At 38.2% G+C, this 20,587-nt stretch overlaps 1 protein-coding gene across 3 annotated transcripts in view; it reads right to left on the reverse strand.

Moving 5' to 3' along the window:
- SPIDR (scaffold protein involved in DNA repair) overlaps window positions 1–20,587 on the reverse strand; it is a 472,343-nt gene that overhangs the window by 312,176 nt on the left and 139,580 nt on the right. For all 3 annotated transcript variants that reach the window (XM_058564544.1, XM_058564547.1, XM_058564546.1), the window contains exon 7: window positions 5,023–5,273. In XM_058564544.1, coding sequence (XP_058420527.1) covers window positions 5,023–5,273 — 251 coding nt within the window. The remainder of the gene's footprint in view (window positions 1–5,022; window positions 5,274–20,587) is intronic.

Genomic DNA, 20,587 nt, shown 5'->3' on the forward strand with positions numbered 1-20,587 from the left:
ATAAGCCTGGCGTTCCAGTTTTATTTGGCACCTCTTGTGTGATGGGTAAAGAACCTGTGATTGTGCCTGGTAACATGACCATTCCACTAAGAAGGCTCCATATTCCCCGCCCTCCACAGTACAAAGCCAGGAGCATCCATCACAGTTGCTCGCCTTTTCTCCTCCTTAAAGACGCTTCTTCACTTGCCTTCCAGGACACCACGCTCCCCTTGATTTGATTCCTCCCCCAGCAGCCTCTTGCTCTGGGCTCCAAGCACAAGCAGTGCCAAAGGCTCAGTCTTGGACAGATTCTCCTTTAAGTCTGCATTTGATCTCCTGCAAACTGACCCAGCTTGTGCTTTAAAAACCATCTGGACATTGAAGGCTACAAACTCACATCTAGCACCAGCCCTGTCATGTGACGTCCAGACTCATACTCTATTCAGATATATAATGTCTAACTGAACATGGTCACAAGGCTCATGACTTCTTTAATCAATGTCTTGTAGTTTTCAATGTAGAACTCTTTCACCTCATTGGTTAAATTTATTCTTAAGTATTTTATTATTTTTGATGCTATTGTAAATGGGATCATCTTTTTAATTTTTTTTTCAGATAATTTGTTGCTAGTATATATATGGATTTGATACTGATTTTTGTATGTTAATTTTGTATTCTGCAACTTACTTCATTTATTGATTAGATCTAACAGTTTTTTGGTGGAGTCTTTAGGATTTTCTATATATAAAATCATGAGGAAAGAAACTGAAGAAGGCACAAATAAATGGAAATATATTCTGTGTTCATGGATTAGAAGAATTAATATTTTTAAAATATCCATACTACCCAAAGCAATCTACAGAGTCAATGCAATCCCTATCAATATTTCAATGGCATTCTTCACAGAAATAGAAAAGAAAAATCCTAAAATTTGTATGGAACTGCAAAAGACTCCGAATAGCCAAAGTAATCCTGAGAGAGAAAAACAAAGTGGGAGGCACCACACATCCTGATTTCAAGCTATACTCTATAGCTATAGTAATCAAAACAGTATGGTTCTGGCATAAAAATAGACACATAGACCAATGGAACAGAAAAGAGAGCACAGAAATAAAGCCCCACCTATATATGGTCAACTAATATTTGACAAGGGAGCCAAGGATACCCAATGGAGAAAAGACAGTGTCTTCAATAAATGGTGATGGGAAAATTGGATAGTCATATGTAAAACAATGAAATTAAGACTCCTATCACACACCAGTCACAAAAATTAACTCTAAATGGATTAAAGACTGAAATCTAAGACCGAAACCATAAAACTCCCAGAAGAAAACACAGGAAAAAATTCTTTGATGTGGGTCTTGGCAATGATTTTTTGGATATGACACCTAAAGCACAAGCAACAAAATAAAAAATAAACAAGTGGAACTACATCAAACTCTTCTGTACAGCAAAGAAAATCAACAAAATAAAAAGGCAAACTATTAAATGGGAGAAAATATTTGCAAATCACATATCTGATAAGAGGTTAATATCCAAAATACATAAAGAACACATACAACTCAGTAGCAAAAAAACACATAATCCACTTAAAAAAATGGGCAAAGGACCTGAATCAACATTTCTCTAAAGAAGATATTCAAATGGCCAACAGGTACTACAAAAGGTGCTTTACATCACTAATCATTAGGAAAATACAATTCAAAAAGATAGTGAGATATCATCAGAAGACTGTTCCAATGATTATCATCAAAAACGCAAGCGAGAACAAATTCTTGGAAAGATGTAGAGAAAAGGGAACTCTTGTGCACTGCTGGTGGGACTATAAATTGGTACAGCTACTATGGAAAACAGTACGGAGTTTCCTCAAAAAATATAAAAAATTAAAATGATCCAGCAATTCCACTGCTGGGTATTTATTCAAAGGAAACAAAATCACTATGTCGAAGAGATATCTGCAACCCCATGTTCATGGCAGCATTATTCACAGCAGCCAAAACACAGAAACAACCTAAGTGTCCATCGACAGATGAACGGATAAAGAAGATGTATACACACACACACACACACACACACACACACACACACACACACAGTGGAATACTATTCAGCCATAAAAAAGGAGATCTTGCCATTTGTGACAACTGGATGGGCCTTGAGGGCATTATGCTAAGTGAAATAAGTCAGACAGAGAAAGACAAATATGAATGATATGACTTACATGTGGAATCTAAAAAACAAACAAACAAAAAACCCCCAAAAGCCAAACTCACAGAAAAAGAGATCAGATTTGTGGTTACCAGAGGCGAGGGTGGGGGGTGTGGGAATGGGAGGAAGATGGTCAAAATGTACAAAATTCCACTTATAAGACAAATAAGTACTGGGGATGTAATGTACAACATGATGACTATGGTTAACACTGCTGTATGGTATATATGAAAGTTGGTAAGAGAGTAGATCTTAAAGTTGTTATCACAAGAAAAAAAACATTTTTCTTTTTTTTGTATCTATACGAGGTGACGATGTTAACTAAACTTATGGGGTAACCATTTTGCAATATATATGTCAAGTCATTATGCTGTACACCTTAAACTTATACAATGCTGCATGTCAATTATATTTTCATAAAACCAAAAGAAAAAACACAACACATATAAAAGGAAATTATTACTATTAAAGATGCAGAACAACTTCCTACTTTTAAAAAGTAATGGAGAGGGGAGTTGACACAATATGACTGACAGATAGCATTGACCACACAAAATATAACTTTCATACATCCCCCCAAATACATCTATACACATATAAAAGAATTCAATGCCAAACAGCAAAGTTGGTGGAAAAACTCCAATTTCAGTTTGAAAGTATAGAATCAAAACAATAATAAAAACTCAGACACCAGTATATAAACTGTGCAAAGAACTTGTACAGTCAATTTACAATAGAGAAAGTAAAAGGCTAACAACCCTACCTCCCTTCCAAAAAGCCTCATGATTCTTCCACCAAGGAAAACAAACAAATCCATCTGATCCCCTGTACCACCCTCCAGCCTCATCTCAGGAAATGCCAGCTCCATCCTTCCAATGCTCAATAAGCTGCCTTCTCAGAGGCTTCCCTGATTCCTGTTTAAAATTGAAATGCCCTCCCTCACCTATAGGCCATTCTCTATCCTACTTTTTCTGCTTGTCTTCTATAAAGTTTATCTCCTTTTGATATTACTTCTATTTTACTTCTTGGCTCCTTGTCAGTCTTCCCCCCAACACAGGCAGGGCTTTAGGCGCTTTTGTTCACTGCTGTGTCTTCAGGACGTGAAACAGTGCTCACCGCATAGCAGACCCTCAAAGGGGACATAACTTTCTGTAACTATGTGGCATCGACTTCAACAAGGACATTTGAATCCCTTTAAATTGGCTTCCTTTCCTGTTCTCTCCAGAGACTATTACAGACCACCACCACTCTCTTTTGAGGCTATAACTTCTTCACTCTGGGCATAAGGCCTCTGTCTTATTTTATATAAAAATATATATATGGTGAAAAGGCATGAATTGACTCAACATGCCATGTTCATCCCACTAGACTCAGTCATATCCTTATACTCTGCTCTCCACTCCTATGCCCAAGACAGGCCTCTCCTCCCCAACTCTCCCTCCTCCACTTCCTTTCCTGGACACTGATAGAGCAATTATCCCTAACCCCTCTGTCTACACTGGGTCCTTCCATTATTCTCTAAATCTATCTCACCTTTTCTCTGAAATATCTTTAGACACTGGATCTCTTTCAAGCCACTAGCAGCTAAACTCTCCACCCCACTTCCTGCCTCGAATTCTAGCTCCTAGCACAGGAGTCAGAGCACTGTCCCTACTCCTCATGTTGTGGGCACTCCTTGAGCTATGGTCCCCTAGCTTCTTCCCCTACTATCCACTAACACCATCACTGAGCTTTCCTTAGTGTGTATCATACTTGCCCTCTCTTGACGTAAACATATCCTAAACAGATCCAAAGCCTGTGCTCTTCATTGCCACATTTACTCTTTTTTTTTTTCTGCTGAGGAAGACTGGCTCTGAGCTAACATCTATTGCCAGTCCTCCTCCTTTTTCTCCCCAAAGCCCCAGTAGATAGGTGTATGTCATAGTTGCACATCCTTCTAGTTGTCGTATGTGGGACGCCACCTCAGCACAGCCGGACAAGCGGTGCGTCGGTGCACGCCTGGGATCCGAACCCGGGCGGCCAGTAGCGGAGCACGCGCACTTAACTGCTAAGCCACGGGGCCGGCCCCACATTTACTCTTTCTACTGAAACTCCTTTTTCCTTGAAACTCTCTACTAAGTTTGCTTTTGTGGCACTGCTTCCCACAAGTTCTCCTTCTCACTTTCATTGTTTTTTGTTTTTCTTTTCATTGCTTTGCTCTAATTTCAAACACAAAGAGACCATGTATTACACAGAGTTGGGACAAGTCCCCCTACATGGCACACCCCAGGCTCCTTCACACGTCCTGCTGGACCTCCATGGCCTGGCCCTTGTAACTCTTCACAGGCACACCAGCCAGTTTCTTGTCCTTGAGTCTTTGCGCTCTCATATAGCTTTGCATTTGCAAGTGCTTCCCTGGCCAATCTCTGTAACCATACTCATAAAAGTAATCTGAACAGTCTATATTTATTTCTATTTCCCTCTTCAGACCATAAGTTACTCGAAAACAGAAACAGTCACTGAGTTGTCTTAATTGTCTAAGACAGCACCTGGAACACTGATGCTCAATAAAATCTGATAAACCCAAACAACCAATCTCCATTAAGAAAAGCAGTCATGTAAGGTGGTTTGGACTAAAAGAGTGAATGCTGAACTCGGATAAACAATTCCATAAATCATCTCCAGAACTTAAGACTTCTGTAATTGCTTACTGGAATTATAATTCTCTTCTGTTAATTTCCTTCCCAAGTAAACAAGTAAGTATTTTTAAACAAACAATTTAGGTATTTGGGGTTTTAAAGAAAGAGAAAAACTGAAAAAAAAAAAAAAAAAGTATTTAAAAAGGCATAATTTAACCTTAAAAGCTTCTTCTTCTTGGCTGAATTTTCTGGAGTCCTAGGAAACTCTGCCTGTTTCTGGGGTGTATACAAAATGGTCTCTGTAGTTTTCACCCTTGGCTTTTTCAGTCTCTCCATAACCTGTCTTCCACCTGATTCAAAATCTGTGTGGTATTCGTGAGAGGATTCTGAATCAATGACCAAGACATTCTCTAAGTCATCTTCTTTTTCACTATCTGATGAATACTCCAAAATTTCTGTAGAACTTGCCTGAAAAAAATTAAGAGAAATGCAATTAAATTTGGAGAACTCCTTATTCAAGTCCATATTGAGATATGCCTATTATTATGCCCTTATAGTTATAGTTATATTCATTGAACTAACTTTGTAAATACAATATCTGTAGCTTAAACTTCTATTTTGACAGAAAATCCAAAGTAATCAAGCCATATACTCAAAGAGGAGATCAAACCAATTGTAAGCTAGACATTATTTCACAGAATTCACCAAATGTAATACAAATATTTCAATCTCCTTTCAGTAGACTAAAAGAAATGTGCCACACAGATAGTCAGTCTCAAAACCCAAATAAGACCAACCTGAATGGCTGGTGGTAGTCATTATAATCTAACACCTACTGGGAAAAAAAAGTATTGTTTTGATTTTGAAATTTAATGTGGGGTAAAAAATATTCATTACTTGTTATAAACCAAATATAAAGAAAACTGCCTCTTCAAATGTAAATCATTTAATTTACCAAAGGAGTCACCAAGAATAAAAATGAAAACTTGACTTTTCCAGCACAATTTTAATATGACATTTTCCAGAGACTAGTTTGAAATTGCTAATATCAACAGGAACTATTTAAGAATATGAGTCACTGCCTCTTTTTCCTAAAATGTTTCTTCTTTCTCTTACTCAAATTTAGGTACTACCAAAATAAGGCTTTTTTGAAAACTGGATTATAAGGCAGGAATTCATATCACATAGCCAATGCTAGAGAGAAGAATGAAAACTCTGCTTAGTGATGTTTTCTGTCTTCCTGAATGTGCACTCAAACTGTAAGTGTGGAAGGTGTTGCATTTCCCCATTACTTGGTTTTGCAGGTCAGTCCCATATTGTTCTAATGTCAGCAACATTTACCATTCAACATTCTAATTTTCCAGTGTATTAGTAGCCGCCTCTAATTTAATACCTATACTAAATTTTACATTTACTAAATTTAAATTGTATATTTAGTTGAATGGATCTTCTGTACCCAGTCAATTTATAGTGTAGTTATTGGGTCCCTCATGAGAAACCCTGTCTGTTTTGATGAATCAAAATGGACTATGTCCCTGGCACTGTAGCAGACACTTGGCTAAAGAGAGTGAAGAGAATATAAGTGTATGAAGGTTATCGCTTGTGGAGACATGTATGTACATGTGCACTGGTGTGTGTGAGTGCCTCGAGGGTAGCACTAGAGTTTTCATCATTTGTTAATCTACACAAGACAAATGGTTATCACATTTCGTCTTTTCTGAGGATTTTTATAGTAAAGCCTTTTTAAGAGCTTAAAAAGGACATCACCCATCGCCACACCTCCTTTAAAAAACTGCTTGGGTAGTCACCTGTTACTAAGCACATTTAAAATAAGAAAAAGTAAATGAAAAAGTTTCTCAAACAAAGAGCTTAATTCCACGATCCTTTTCACAATCTCAGTTGCATGCCTAAATTATTGCAGGCAGCTGCTAACATTAATGAGCAATGGGGTCACATGTTTTCCCCACAACGCAGCTTCTGAATAAGTATTAACAATAGGCCACAAAAAGAACCAGAGCAGTTTACAGTAAAAATTAACTTCTTCAACACTGAAAACTTTTCACATTACTTGAGAACTCCAAATTTAATTTCATCTTTTTGTTATGAAGTGTCTTTTCTTTTACTACCCTAAAGTTTTGGACTTCACCCTAGAGCAGGATTTCACGACTTCAGCACCATTGCCATTTTGGATTGGATAACGTGACGGGGCCTGTCCTGTGCACTGTAGGGTTGTTGAGCGGTATCCCTGGCGTCTACCGACTAGATGAAAGTAGCGCCACCTCACCAGTCGTGACTATCAAAAATGTGTCCAGACATTGCCAAATGTCCCCTGAGGGACAAAGTCACCCTCAGTTGAGAACTACTGTCCTAGAAAACCGTCAACAATTAACCAACCACATGCAGCCTATGGTAGGGACTCGCATGCAGAAGTGAAGGGGATACAGCTCTTTGTGGAGATGGGGACATCAGAACAAAATAGTTATAAAACAACATGGTAGAAGTATTGTTCAGGGTCCATGGTGAACACGTAAGAGGAACAACGAAGCCAAGTGAGGCACAGGGAGAAGGGAAGGAAAGAGCTGCCACCTAAAGCTGAATGCTAAGTGAAAGTTAATTAGGCAGAGAGAGGAGAAAGTACATTCCTAGGAAAAGGAACAGGAGGACCATGGATATGAGGCCAGAGAGAATAGAGCACATGCAGGAAAATTTATAAGCAGCAACAAAAGAGAAGGTTGTACAAGGGCCTTGCAAACCACAGCAGGGCATCTGGCTTTATTCTGAGGCAGTGGGAGAGCCAGTGGCAGTTTCAAGAGGGGCTAACAAAATCAGATGTTAATATGGAATGATCATGCAAACAACATTCTGAAAAACAGACTCTTACATGGAGAGAGAAGGTACTCAAGCCTGCAGGTAGGGAAAGAAGCTAGACAGAAGGCTTTTCCACAATCAAAGCAAGACATAAAGAGAATGTGAGTGGTAGTGGCAACAGAGAGAGGTGGACTTGAAGAAAATGGGAAAGAGATACAACAACACTTGAGGACTCTCAGATGTTAGAAATGAAAGTGAATGAAGAGTCAAAGAAGACCCCAAGCATCCAGTTTGGGTAACAAGAAAGGTGTATTTACCTAGAAAGGGAATTCAGGAAATACATCTGGAGAGGGGTAGTTGCTAATACTAAATTTGGTTTTGATATGTTAATGTTGTGATGCTTACTGAACAGCTGAGGTAAAACTGACCAACAGGCAGCGGCTCTATGGGTCTGGAGTTTTAAGAAAGTGATGTGGGATGGAGATACAAATTCAGGAATCATAAGAACAGAAACAGTGCACGCGAGTTGGAGAAGACTATCCGTGGAAATTACATGAAAGTAAGAAGAGAACGTCCAGGTTGGAACCTCGGGAATACCGTAAACATTTAAGCTTGTATTCAAGTGAGAAGACACAGAAAAGTGTTTTGAGAAAAAAGAGACTGCACAGATAGAAGAAATCCATAGGACCTTGGAAATTGTGTGCTTTGAAGAATGGTGCAAAATGGTATGGCAATTTTGGAAGACAGTTTGGCAGTTTCTTACAAAACATACTCCTACCATACAATCCAGCAATCACACTCCTTGGTATTTACCCAAAGGATTTGAAAACTTATGTCCACATAAACAGCTGCACACAAATGTTTATAACAGCTTTATTCATAATTGCCAAAACTTGGAAGCAACCAAGATATCTTTCAGTAGCTGAATGGATAAATAAACTGTGGTCCATCCAGACAATGTAATATTACTCAGCACTAAAAACAAGCAATCTATCAAGCCATGAAAAGACATAGAGGAAACTTAAATGCATATTACTAAGTGAAAGAAGCCAATTCAAAAGGCTACATACTGTGTGATTCCAACTATATGACATTCTGGAAAAGTCAAAACTACAGAGACTGTAAAAAGATCAGTGGTACCAGGGGTTGCAGGAAGGGAAGGATGAACAGGGGGAGCACAGAGGATTTTTAGGGCAATGAAAATACCATGTATGATATTATAATGTTGGATATATGTCATTATACATTTGTCCAAACCTATAGAATGTATAATACCAAGAGTGAACCCTAAGGTAAACTACGAACTTTGGGTGATTATGATATGTAAATGTAAGTTTAGCGTTGGTAAAAAAAAGGTACCATTCTGTTGAGTGATGCTGATAATGGGAGAGGCTACGCATGTGTTGGGGCAGGGATATATGGCAAATCTCTATACCTTCCTCTCAATTTTGTTGTAAATCTAAAGCTGCTCTAAAAAAATGTCTTTACAAAAAAGGAATAAATGTAAGGTGAAGTGAAAATAGGAGACCTGATAATTCTTTTAGGAAGCTTGGATACGCATATTTTATTTTCTTTCAAAGACAGAAAGGATGGCATAGAAAGACACATTTGCTCAACTATGCACAACTGGTATGACAAAGCTGAAGTTAAAATCATGAAAACATAAGTATATTCCACACTCTAGCATGTCCTCCAACCACAACTATGAAATCCAAATGAATTTCCTCAGTGAAGAATTTAATAGCAGTAATACTGGTAAAATTTAATGGAAGCTTAGGTAGTACTTTGAAATTTCTTGGTATCAATCCATGACAATCAATTTTAGGTAGCATCGGTTTAGGCAGTCACACCTTTTTTTTTTTTTTTTTTTGTGAGGAAGATCAGCTCTGAGCTAACATCCATGCCAATCTTCCTCTTTTTGCTGAGGAAGACTGGCCCTGGGCTAACATCTGTGCCCATCTTCCTCCACTTTACGTGGGACGCCGTCACAGCATGGCCTGACAAGCGATGTCTCAGTGCACACCCCGGGATCCGAACTCGGGCCGCCAGCATCAGAGTGCGCACACTTAACCACTACGCCACAGGGCCGGCCCAGGAAGTCACTTCTTTAATGAGAAATAGCTAATATAGAAGAATATATTGAATGCCTACTACCCAAATGCTATCTAAGCTTCTATATTTAATACAAAGAAATTCTCAAGTCTATCCTTGGTCTTGCATGCTTACAGTCAATTTCAAAACTGAAAAAAGTAAAAACTAAACTAAAAATACAAAGCAATTTATGGATTATTCCAGATGCATTTTGCATATAGCAGATATAGGAATGGAGAAGAAAGATCATTTGGGGCAATCGTAGCCTAAAAGTCTTCAATCAGTAAAGGCAGTGTTTGACCCTGACCCCTCACTAGCAGGTTATCTTAGGTAATTTACTTAACTTCCCTATGCTTTTGTTTCCTCATCTTCAAATTGGAGTTACAATAAGAACTAACATATTAAGCATTTAGTAAATGTTAGGTATTATTTTTAGCCCCTATAGTAGTTAATGCATGCATTTTGGTTTTAAATTTTGTATTTTTAAATTTTGTATTTATTTTCTGGCAAGTTTTTCTTGATTTCTAAAACGATCTCTATATAAAGCACAATGAGGAACACAACAAATAATGTCTTCAGCAGCCAATTAAAAAGACAAATAATGCCTTTACCAGCAGACCAAATCATGTATTCCGCAAGTGGGCATTTCTAACAGAAAACAAAAGGCAGAACAAGATACTTTTAGGAAAAGATAACTAGAAGCATATTGTGTTTTAGAACGCTCCCAAGCCCATTAACCCCTGATGAATATGGAAGAAGTCTCCTCATATGGACACAGAGAAGAACTACAGTTCGCAAGACATCAGCTGTTTTGGCCTGAGCCTGAGAGTAAGAAACTCATATTCAGGGGCCGGCCCCCTGGTGTAGCGGTTAAGTGCGCGCCCTCTGCTGCTGGCGGCCCAGGTTCGGATCCTGGGCGCACACCGATGCACCACTTGTCAAGCCATGCTGTGGTGGCGTCCCATATAAAGTGGAGGAAGACCTGGGCACAGATGTTAGCCCAGGGCCAATCTTCCTCAGCAAAAAGAGGAGGATTGGCAAGGATGTTAGCTCAGGGCTGATCTTCCTCACAAAAAAAAAAAAAAAAGAAACTCATATGTTTTCAGAAAGGATAGTGTATGCGTGTGCACACGTGAGTGTGAACATGAGAGGGTGTACGTGCATGTGTGCATGCGCGTGCATGCACACAGAGGTGTGGGGCAGGGAGGAGAAAGGCAAGAATTAAAGATAGGTCAGAGTCGTCCGCAGGTTCGTAAACTCAAGTTTACATTTTATCCTTATATTATAGAATCAGATTAATGAGAACGAAGGGCTATGAGTTTTGGAATGAGAAAGACTTGGTTTTGAATCAGAGCTCAGGTATTTAATTATTTTGTGACCCTGGACTAGTTACTTCACTGACTGTCCCATTCCTCAGTCAAATCATCCAAAAACAGAAAAATTCCTCTAGAAATATTTCAAGAATTAGAGATAACTATTTATTATGAAATATTTCAAGCACATGGAAAAATACAAAAGATACAAAAACAAATGTACCCATCACTCTGTGTCAAATAGTAACATAATGCAAATATTCCTTCGCAGTGTTTTTAAAATGATGCAGCTGAAATTTCCTGTATCTCTCCTCCTGTTCCCATTTTGCTCCTTCCTGGAGGTAACTCTCTCCTGAATCTGGCATTTCATTAACATCCTGTTTTTATTCTTTTTTATCACACTCACCCACACACATAGACAAACATATATAAAAACTGTAAAGTATTATTTTGCAAGCTTTTAAACTTTATATAAAATTATAAAATTGTGTCCTCTGAACACAGCTCTGAATGACCTACGTTTTTCATCAATATTATGTTGTTTATATTTATCCATGTTCATACATGTAGCTCTATTTCAGTGCCGACCAATATAAGAAAAATATGTAATTTTAAATTTTCTAGTAGCCACATTAAGAAAATAAAAAGAAACAGGTGAAATTAATTGTAATCATATATTTTATCTCAGCAAATATATCAAAACATTTCTTTCCGAACTCTCACCAAAATCACCGTTAGCAGTCCCTTCACAGTAATCTCAGCTTTTGCTACCATGCACCTCATAACTCTTCTAGCCTCTACCCCTTACCTAGTTCGAAAGCTGCTTCCACATTTTAAGGTATTTGTTACAGCAATATTCTACTTCTTGGTACCAATTTACATATTAGTCTGCTTAGGCTGCCATAACAAAATAGCATAGACCATGTGGCTTAAACAACACATATTTATTTCTGTGGAGGCCGGGAAGTCCAAAATCAAGGTGCCAGTCAATTTGGTTCCTGGTGAGGGCTCTCTTCCTGGCTTGCAGATGGCCACTTTCTTGCTGTATCCTCACAAGAAGAGAGATCTTTCTCATGTCTCTTCTTATAAGGGCACTAATCTCATCATGAGGGCCCCATCCTAATGACCTAATCACCTCCCAAATACCCCATCTCCAAATACTATCACATTAAGAATTAGGATTTTGACATATGAATTTGAGTGGTGGGGCACAATTGAGTCCATAACAGCCTACTTACACTTTTTAATTTTTATCTGACAGACATGAAATGGTATTTCACTCTTACTTAAATTTACATTTCCTTGATTATTCATAAGGTTGAACAGCTTTGCACTTGTTTATTGGTTCTTCATATTTTTTTCTCAGTGAACTGCTTGTTCATATACCTTACCCATGTTTCTAGTAGGAGAGACAATTACTTTTTAATCACTTGAGTTTATGTGTTGCATAGACAGAGAGAAGGTCATCAGAAAATTGTTATTACAATTTAGAAGTGACAGAGGAAGAACCAGTACATAAAACTGACATCCTTTCCAGTACCTTAAGAAAATTTTCTCAACCAAATATTTTTTAACCATTATTATTCTTGGTATGTTGGCTAGTGCGACACAGTGACTCAACGTACTTGGGTGAAATTTTTGTTCCTTGAAAATTTTTATTCTTTACCAAATCATCTTTATAAGAAAGGGATTACTTTACTTAAATGCTGGATTTCAAGTACCAAAATAAAGACAAACTTTATTTTCTTTAAAGCACTTATATCTTCCAATATTTTCTCCTGCTTCTTTTGGAAAGCTAACCAACTGATGCTCTCTTAAAACCTTCATATAAGATTACAGTCATGTGTCGCTTAATGACAGGGATACATTCTGAGAAATGTGTCCTTAGGTGATTTCATCGTTGTGCAAACACTGTAGAACGTACTTACACAAATCTAGATGGTATATCCTACTACACACCTAGGGTATATGGTACTAATCTTATGAGACCACTGTCATAGATGCAGTCCATCGTTTACCAAAACATCTTTATGAGGCTCATGACTGTACTTCATGTATACAGCCCAGTCACAGAAATGATACAGAAGACTAAAATAGGATCTTTTATAGCAGAAAAATTACTGCAGTGGTCAAATTCACAGAGCCAAAGAGTGACTATGTAGCTATGATCATAATCTGCTAATGCCTAAAATACAATTATTAATATTATGATTCTCCTTTTCCTCTGATGTAATGAACTTCAGAACTAGGAGTCTCCTGAATTAGTGATTAAATATCACAAAAGACAAGATTAAGATATGAGTGAAGAGTGGTTCCTGTGAAATCAGTCACCAAAGGCAATGACAACATTCTGATCTGTCTGTGGCTTAAGTTACCTACAATTTATCAGAACCATAGGGTATTCAACATTGAATCAATTTCCAAAAGTTAGCAATACTGCTGTAGTAGACATCTGTCATAATTTATTTCTGACTCCCCTTTTCAGAGAACCAACTGCCTATCCACAGAGGGGACAGCCTTCAACCTCCAAGCAGCCACAGGGGTGGCCTCCCATGTCTAAGCAGTCATGTGTCTGCTTAGGTAGACAACTGACCAAAATTGAGTCAATCAGATTCTTTTTTCTCCAGATTTTGAATTGAGAGATATGGAGTTTGGGAAGTAGAAGCTGAGACACACTAATGATGGATCTCTAAATGAAAGACCCATGAGTTCCTGATGGTGAGGTTCCCAGAGCTACCCTGAGGCCCAGTTTACTCTTCAGCTTCAGCTTTATCTCGGGTTCCTCAGGATACACTAGCATGATTCCAATAAATTTCTTCTTCTTCTTAAACTAGCTAGATTTGTTTTCTGTTACTTGCAACCAAGAAGCTTAACTATCTGCTAAATATCTCCAAATAGAGAAAATGTTTCATTAAACATATATTTATTCAGTACACGCTACGTGTAAGGTGTTATGCAACACACAAAATTTAATGAGGCAGTTCCATAAAGAGCTTGAAATCAAATAAAGGAGATATTATAAGCATGGCTCACATTAAATGTTCATTCCTGTAATCCTATTTACAAATTTCTTCATGAAATGTTCAGGAAAGATTCTCGTAAGTGATCTCCCTGAATAATTAAAGAGCTACTCCTGAATTGATGTGTCCCAACTTCTGTAAATCAAATCTTTATCTAAATACATGTATGAAAGGTCCTCCTAGATAAAAACTGTGTCTACTAACAAAGTCAAAAGAAGTTAGAGTCTAACTGCAAGATTAAGCAGTGCCTCTGTGGTAAAGCTACCTCAATGACAAATGAAACAAATGAGCTAGATGAAACACTGCTCTCTAACATGCAGAAATTAAGGTTTTTAATTCTAAAATTTATGGAAAGGTCACCCCAGAGCAACAGTGGAATATCAGCAATAAATGATCACCTCTTTTTTTTAAATGACACCCTCATAGCTAAATGCTTACATAGCTGGTAAAACAAAGAAAAGGAAGATAGTAACTAAACTAGAATCATCCGTTGAGATAACCAATTATAAGACAGAAAACAGCTCACTTGACTCATACTTCATGCAAAAACAAAAGTCTCAAGCCCTTTGTCTCAGCCCAGGCAAGAAGGCATCCATGGCAGCAGAGGGGAGGGTGTTCAGTGAAGACACTTTGTGTGCCGCCGCCATGAGGGCAGGCGCTGGCTGCACCTTGACTCGCAGGGCCAGGTGTGCTCCCCACGCCACATCCTACAGCACGCTGGTTTCTGCTCTCTCAGGCTCCACCCAATTACTGACCAGGCCCAGACCTGCCCTTGTAGGATCTTATGAGATCACCAAGAGCCAGGCTATGCTAAGTTCACCATGTTTACCCTGAGTTCAGCCTCCCTTTCTTAAAGTCACATTACAAATGAGAACAGTCAGTGGCATTGTAAGGGAGGAAGAAGAGAACTCTGTGGTGCTTAGGAGCTTTTAAATCCAATAGCTTTTAAATCCAGTAACAACCACTAAATGCTTTTAAGGAGGTTGGAAGGTGGAGTCAACAGCAAAAATGCTCAGAAGATATACCATGGCAGCTGTATCACAAACACGAAAACCAAGACAGCTCCTAAAAACTGAGGGCAATGAAAGAGTACTGATGGCTGATGAACAAACTTAGTTAGCAAAATGCCTTCATTTCCACTCTCATTTGGAATTCACTCATTTAACAAATTAACTGAGTGCCTCCTATGTAACAGAAGTCATCCGGGTACAATGGATATAGTGGGGAGGGGATGACACCCAAATCTGCATCCATGTGGTCTTTAAATTCTAGTGCAATCCAAACACACACACACACACACACACACACGCACGCACCTTAATTAATGTGGGCTGTTCTTTGGCTACTTATCAAGAACTTCACTGGTTAGGTGAAAAAGAACAGCAAAACCATCAAAAACAGAAAGAGTATATCAGACTCCCAGCTGCTAAGAGAATTTTATTTTCTATTGGGATTAACAATCAATAAAAGCAACACAATTCTAGACAATAGAGAGTCTTAAACTACTGATAGGAGATATACTTTCACTGTTCACTTGGTGTGCTTTTTGTGACTGAAACTCTACCCATGAAAATCAGAGCCGAGTGAGAGGGAAAACAAAAGCTATAGATTTTCTCACACATTGAAGCAAAAAAAAAACAAAACATCTTTTCTGAGGTAAACAGGTTTAACAAGCTACACCCATGGTTACACCTCTGTAAACCACTTGGCTTGCCTTCCCCAAACCAAATATGTTTCCATTCTCAAATTCCAGCCCGATGAGAACGACAGAACTCAAGTTCTATTGACATGGGTTCACAAAAGCACCATTCTACCTCATCTTAACGTCCCAAGTGCCTGCTCTGAGGAGCCCAATGAGTAAATTAGAAACAGCAGGGCAAAGGCACATCTTAGGAGAAAGGGAGGGAGAGAGAACTTACAATGCTCAAGAAGGAACCTGCTAGGTCAGTCAAAGTTCACCAAGCAGCAGCTGAGCATGGAAAAAGGCAGAGTATACCCAAGGCCAGGAAGACTCCACAGCAAATACAGTGGGACCTGCGCAGAACCAGGTCTGCATGGCCTGGCTACAGTGATTACAGAGGTCAAGAAAGAAAAGCACCCCTTTCTCCAAGGAAGACAGTGTATAACCATGGAATATGGTTACAGTCTGTGATACAACCTATCTGGCCATTCTCTCTGTTTCAAAACATGTTCAGAGAAAGATACAGCCCTGAGCCTTTCTACAATACTGCCTTCTTGCAGACTCAAGCAGGAGCAGCACACTTTGTCCCTGGTCTGCGAGAGGATGAAGAGTCATCCAACTCAAACTCCAACACTCAAAACTGCAGCCTCAAAATTAACAGAGAAGCAAAAATGGCAGTATTCTAAAAATTAATTCTAATTAAATTAGCTCTGAAAATTAATCTGTTCATTTATGCAAACAGAACCAGAGGGAAGACACAGGTTGTTTCTGGTTATGAGCCAGACTTTTTTTTTATTGGAAGGCAAAGAATTAAAATCCTACACAGTGGAGTACTGGAGAGACAAAAAAGGAAGAAATTGACAGAGGAGCCTGGAGAAAATAGAAGGCTTCAAAGGAAATGAGCCAGGTAAGTGCCCTAAGAGAACAAAGGTAGTAAACAAAAGCAAAAACAGTTAAAAGCAAATATACAGCCATGCACAGTGGACCTACGGTGTGCCACTCCAAACAAGAGTTCCATGAGATGTTAATAGATATTAGGAGAAAGAGTGCCACAATCAAATCAGTTTGAATAAACTAGGTTGAAAAAAATTAAATAGTAAGATTTCTCAGGAGCCTTTAATACGTCCGTATACACTGTGACTTCTAAGAGGAGGCTGTAACACACAGTGTTTTCTAAACTTATTTGACTACAACTTGACCAGTTTTTCACTGAGCATCTCACAGAACTGAAACTTCTAAAACCTGTTTATATTTTAATCATTTTAACGGAAATCCCTCAGAAGTGAAGTTTTCCATAATTTCTTCTACTACTATCTTCTTAAATATCATATGCTGAATACAGTTTCTTTCTTGACAACTCACAATTATTCTTGTAGATAACCATTATTTTGGACTTTGAGGTAATGCACTTCTGCAAATTCCAAATGGGTTTCCTTTCCCACCATTACAAGGTTGTTGGCTGGCCCCAATCCTATGATGCTCAAGTCTGCTCCTAACAGCCTTTCTGACTATCAGTCACAGACTCCTCATTTGCCTTGAGTTTAAAAACCAGGAAACAGCAAGGCTCAATGTTGGACTTCAGGAGGACTATAAAGATTAATAAAATATAGATTCTGCTCTTTAGAGATTTATATTTGGCTACTTGTTCACAATGGAATTGAGCCACTAATAGCCCAAAACACTCACTTGTAAATCAAATCTAACAGCAATTATTTCAGAGGCCCAGGGCCTCCTTCCAGATCCAAGCTTAGGTGAAAAGGCCCTAATCGAACTTCTGGCAGGTGGCATCTGACCATACCTCGTACATACGAAGATGCTTCTTCAAAGTAATCAATCACAAGATTCCTTTGAGGTGAAACAAGGCAAAACAGGTTAAACTAAAACAGAGGAAGATTAAATGATTTACACGTAGTTGTCTAGAGTCACACAACAAGTTAAAGGAATAATCTTAGGAATCCCTACTATCCACACAATATCCCACACACACCATACCAGGCTTTGTCCAGAAAATAATGCCAGCCAAAAGAATACAGGAAAATTTTTACACACACACACACACACACACACACACACACATATATTTAACTTCAATAGCTACAAATATGTGGAAAGGCAAAATGAATTATCTCTAATGAAATCTGTCCTGTGTATATTTCCATAACCATGAGGTTCAATAAAGGTGATACACCAAGGACTTTAATATTAAGGAATTTAAAAGGTGTAATGTTTCATAATGCTTATTTCATCATTATTTCAATAACTAGAAGATAATGTTTAATATACTGTTGGAAATTTTATTGGCCACAAGGAACTAAAACAATATTATGGAGATAAGTCATTTCTGAAAACGATTACTGCAAGACATTCATGCAAGAACATGAACTATGAAAAGAAGTGCCCGTCTGTTTCAGTCTCTATAAAAACTAGAAACAGCAAAGGTAGTCCTGGAAACCCCACTCTTGAGAACATACTTGGTTTAAACTGTGAATTCAAACAAAACAATGTTTATCTTGGTGAAACTTTAGAGACCCATGATACTATAAAGTTATCCTGGGCTTCAATTATGAAGTCATGTAGCTATTTCTTACTTGAAAATAAAATAATGCTGACTAAAAATAATCAAGTCACTAAAAGAATATATTTGAAATATAACTAGCATAACATTATATATATATAAAGCTATAAACTATATATATTTACATATATATAACGAGCATAACATTTATAACTAGCAAACATTTTGCATTTGTTTTTGAACACAAATTTTTTTTCTGAACACTTATTATGGGTAGTTCAGGAAAAATGTTAACTCAGTAGGTTGAGTTGATCCAACCACGTGCATTCTCAGAAAGCCTGTTTTCTTGACTGGCCCTTGACTGGCACTTGGGAACTGATCTCTTGGAATATTCTAATTGATACAAATGTTTTATACACTCAGTACCTTGGCTACACTGTACTATTTGTCTAGATAGTCTGTTCAAACAATGTAATTTATGCTGAACATCTGCTGTCTTTCTGGGGGACTGGAGTTTTGGTCACTGCAGTCAGTCATGCAAGCACTGTTAACCACTGTTACCTACATGACCAAATCTCAGTAGAAACCAAGTGAGCTTCACTGGTAGATAAACTTTGCACATGTTGCTACAATTCATTGCTAGAGGAATTGTGTCCTGTGCAACTCCTCTGGGAGAGGACTTGTGGAAGCTTGTGCCTGGTTTTCTCTGGATTGCCCTCGATGCACCTTTTCCCTTTGCTGACTTTGCCTTGTGTCTTTTGCTGTAATAAACCATAGCCTTGAGTACAATGACTTCTGAGTCCTATGATTCCTTCTAGCAAATCACTAACCCTGGGGATGGTCTTACAGACCCCAGATGCATAGAGTTTACAGGATTTTATTAATTTTAACACATTGTCCATTATTTGAGCAGAATAAGAGGTATAAACCAGTCTACACAATCATGGTAATCAGGTTTGGCTGGATATATTTCTTTTAATAATGTATAGTTAAGACTTAGAGAAATATCAATCCCCTGTGTGTAAGCCATTTAAGGTTAGATGAATAGGGTTTTAAAACAAATCACCATCTGGAACAGGGGTTGGCAAATTTTTCTGTAAAGGACCATGCAGTAAGTATTTTAGGCTTTGTGGGCCATACAATGTCTTTCACAAATACTCAGCTCTGCCATTGTAGCATGAAAGCAAGCACAGTCAACACATAAACCAGCAAGGGTAGCTGGGTTCCAATAAAACTTTATTTGCAAAGGCAAGTAAGGGGCTTGATTTGGCCTGTACACTATAGTTTGCTAACCCTATTCCAGAACAACTGAGCTTCAATAAAAATGTTTTTTCTCAATTTCTTTTCTAGGTAAAAAGAGCTATAGATTAAAAAATAATAATAAAACAAAAGAACCAAAGAAAAATACCAAGATTTCTTTCCTCATCACTCAATACACCTTAATATGCACAATAAAAGTAAAATTCAAGTCATTTAAATTAGAAGTATAAATAAATTTTAAAATTCAACTTAGTATTTACTGATACCCACTATGACCTCAGTACAACACCAGAAATTATGAAGAGAAAACCCAAGTGTAAGACTCTGCTCACTGGCACTGGGATATCCCTAGACTGGTTGACATTCCCCTACACTGGTTTTCTATTGCTTCATAACAAATTACCACAAATTTAGCGACTTAAAACAACACCCATTTATTAGAGCACAGTTCTGTTCTTCAAACTTTACCCAGGCAAACAGAAGCCAGGCATGGCATACTGGAATCTCTACTCAGGGTCTCCTAAGGCTAAAACCAAGGTGCTGACTGGCTGCCTTCTCATCTGGAACTCAGGGTCCTCTTCCAAGCTCACATGATTGTGGCAGGATTCAGTTCCTTGTGGTTGTCAGACGGAGGTCCCTGCTTTCTTGCTGGCAGTCAGCTGGGGGCTGCTCTCAGCCTGTGTCACTTCTCACATGGCCTCATCCATCTCCAAAGCCAGCAACAGATAATCTGTTTCCTATAGAATCCTCATATAACTTCCTGCAACTGGTTCTTAAAATCAAAGTTATAACATTTAATTTACCCAATAGGTGGATTCAGTACTGCTCAATGAATATCTCAAAGCAGCCTAACAATCCTAAGCCCCTAAAAATCAGGGAGAGACTTTGAAATGAGCTTTTTCTTAGAAAGGATCTTAAGATCATTTAAGATGATAGATTTCCTGGGATTGATACAAACTTTGTGGGAACAATGAACAAGCATTAACATGAATCTTCAACATTCAGGTGATGCATAACTTTGAATAAAGTCAAACTGAAAAACTTGTCTATTATGTTAGGTTCTTAACAATACCTGTAAAAACCCCAAATCTATA

Source organism: Diceros bicornis, chromosome 21 (assembly GCF_020826845.1).
Source record: "Diceros bicornis minor isolate mBicDic1 chromosome 21, mDicBic1.mat.cur, whole genome shotgun sequence".
NCBI lineage: Eukaryota > Metazoa > Chordata > Mammalia > Perissodactyla > Rhinocerotidae > Diceros > Diceros bicornis.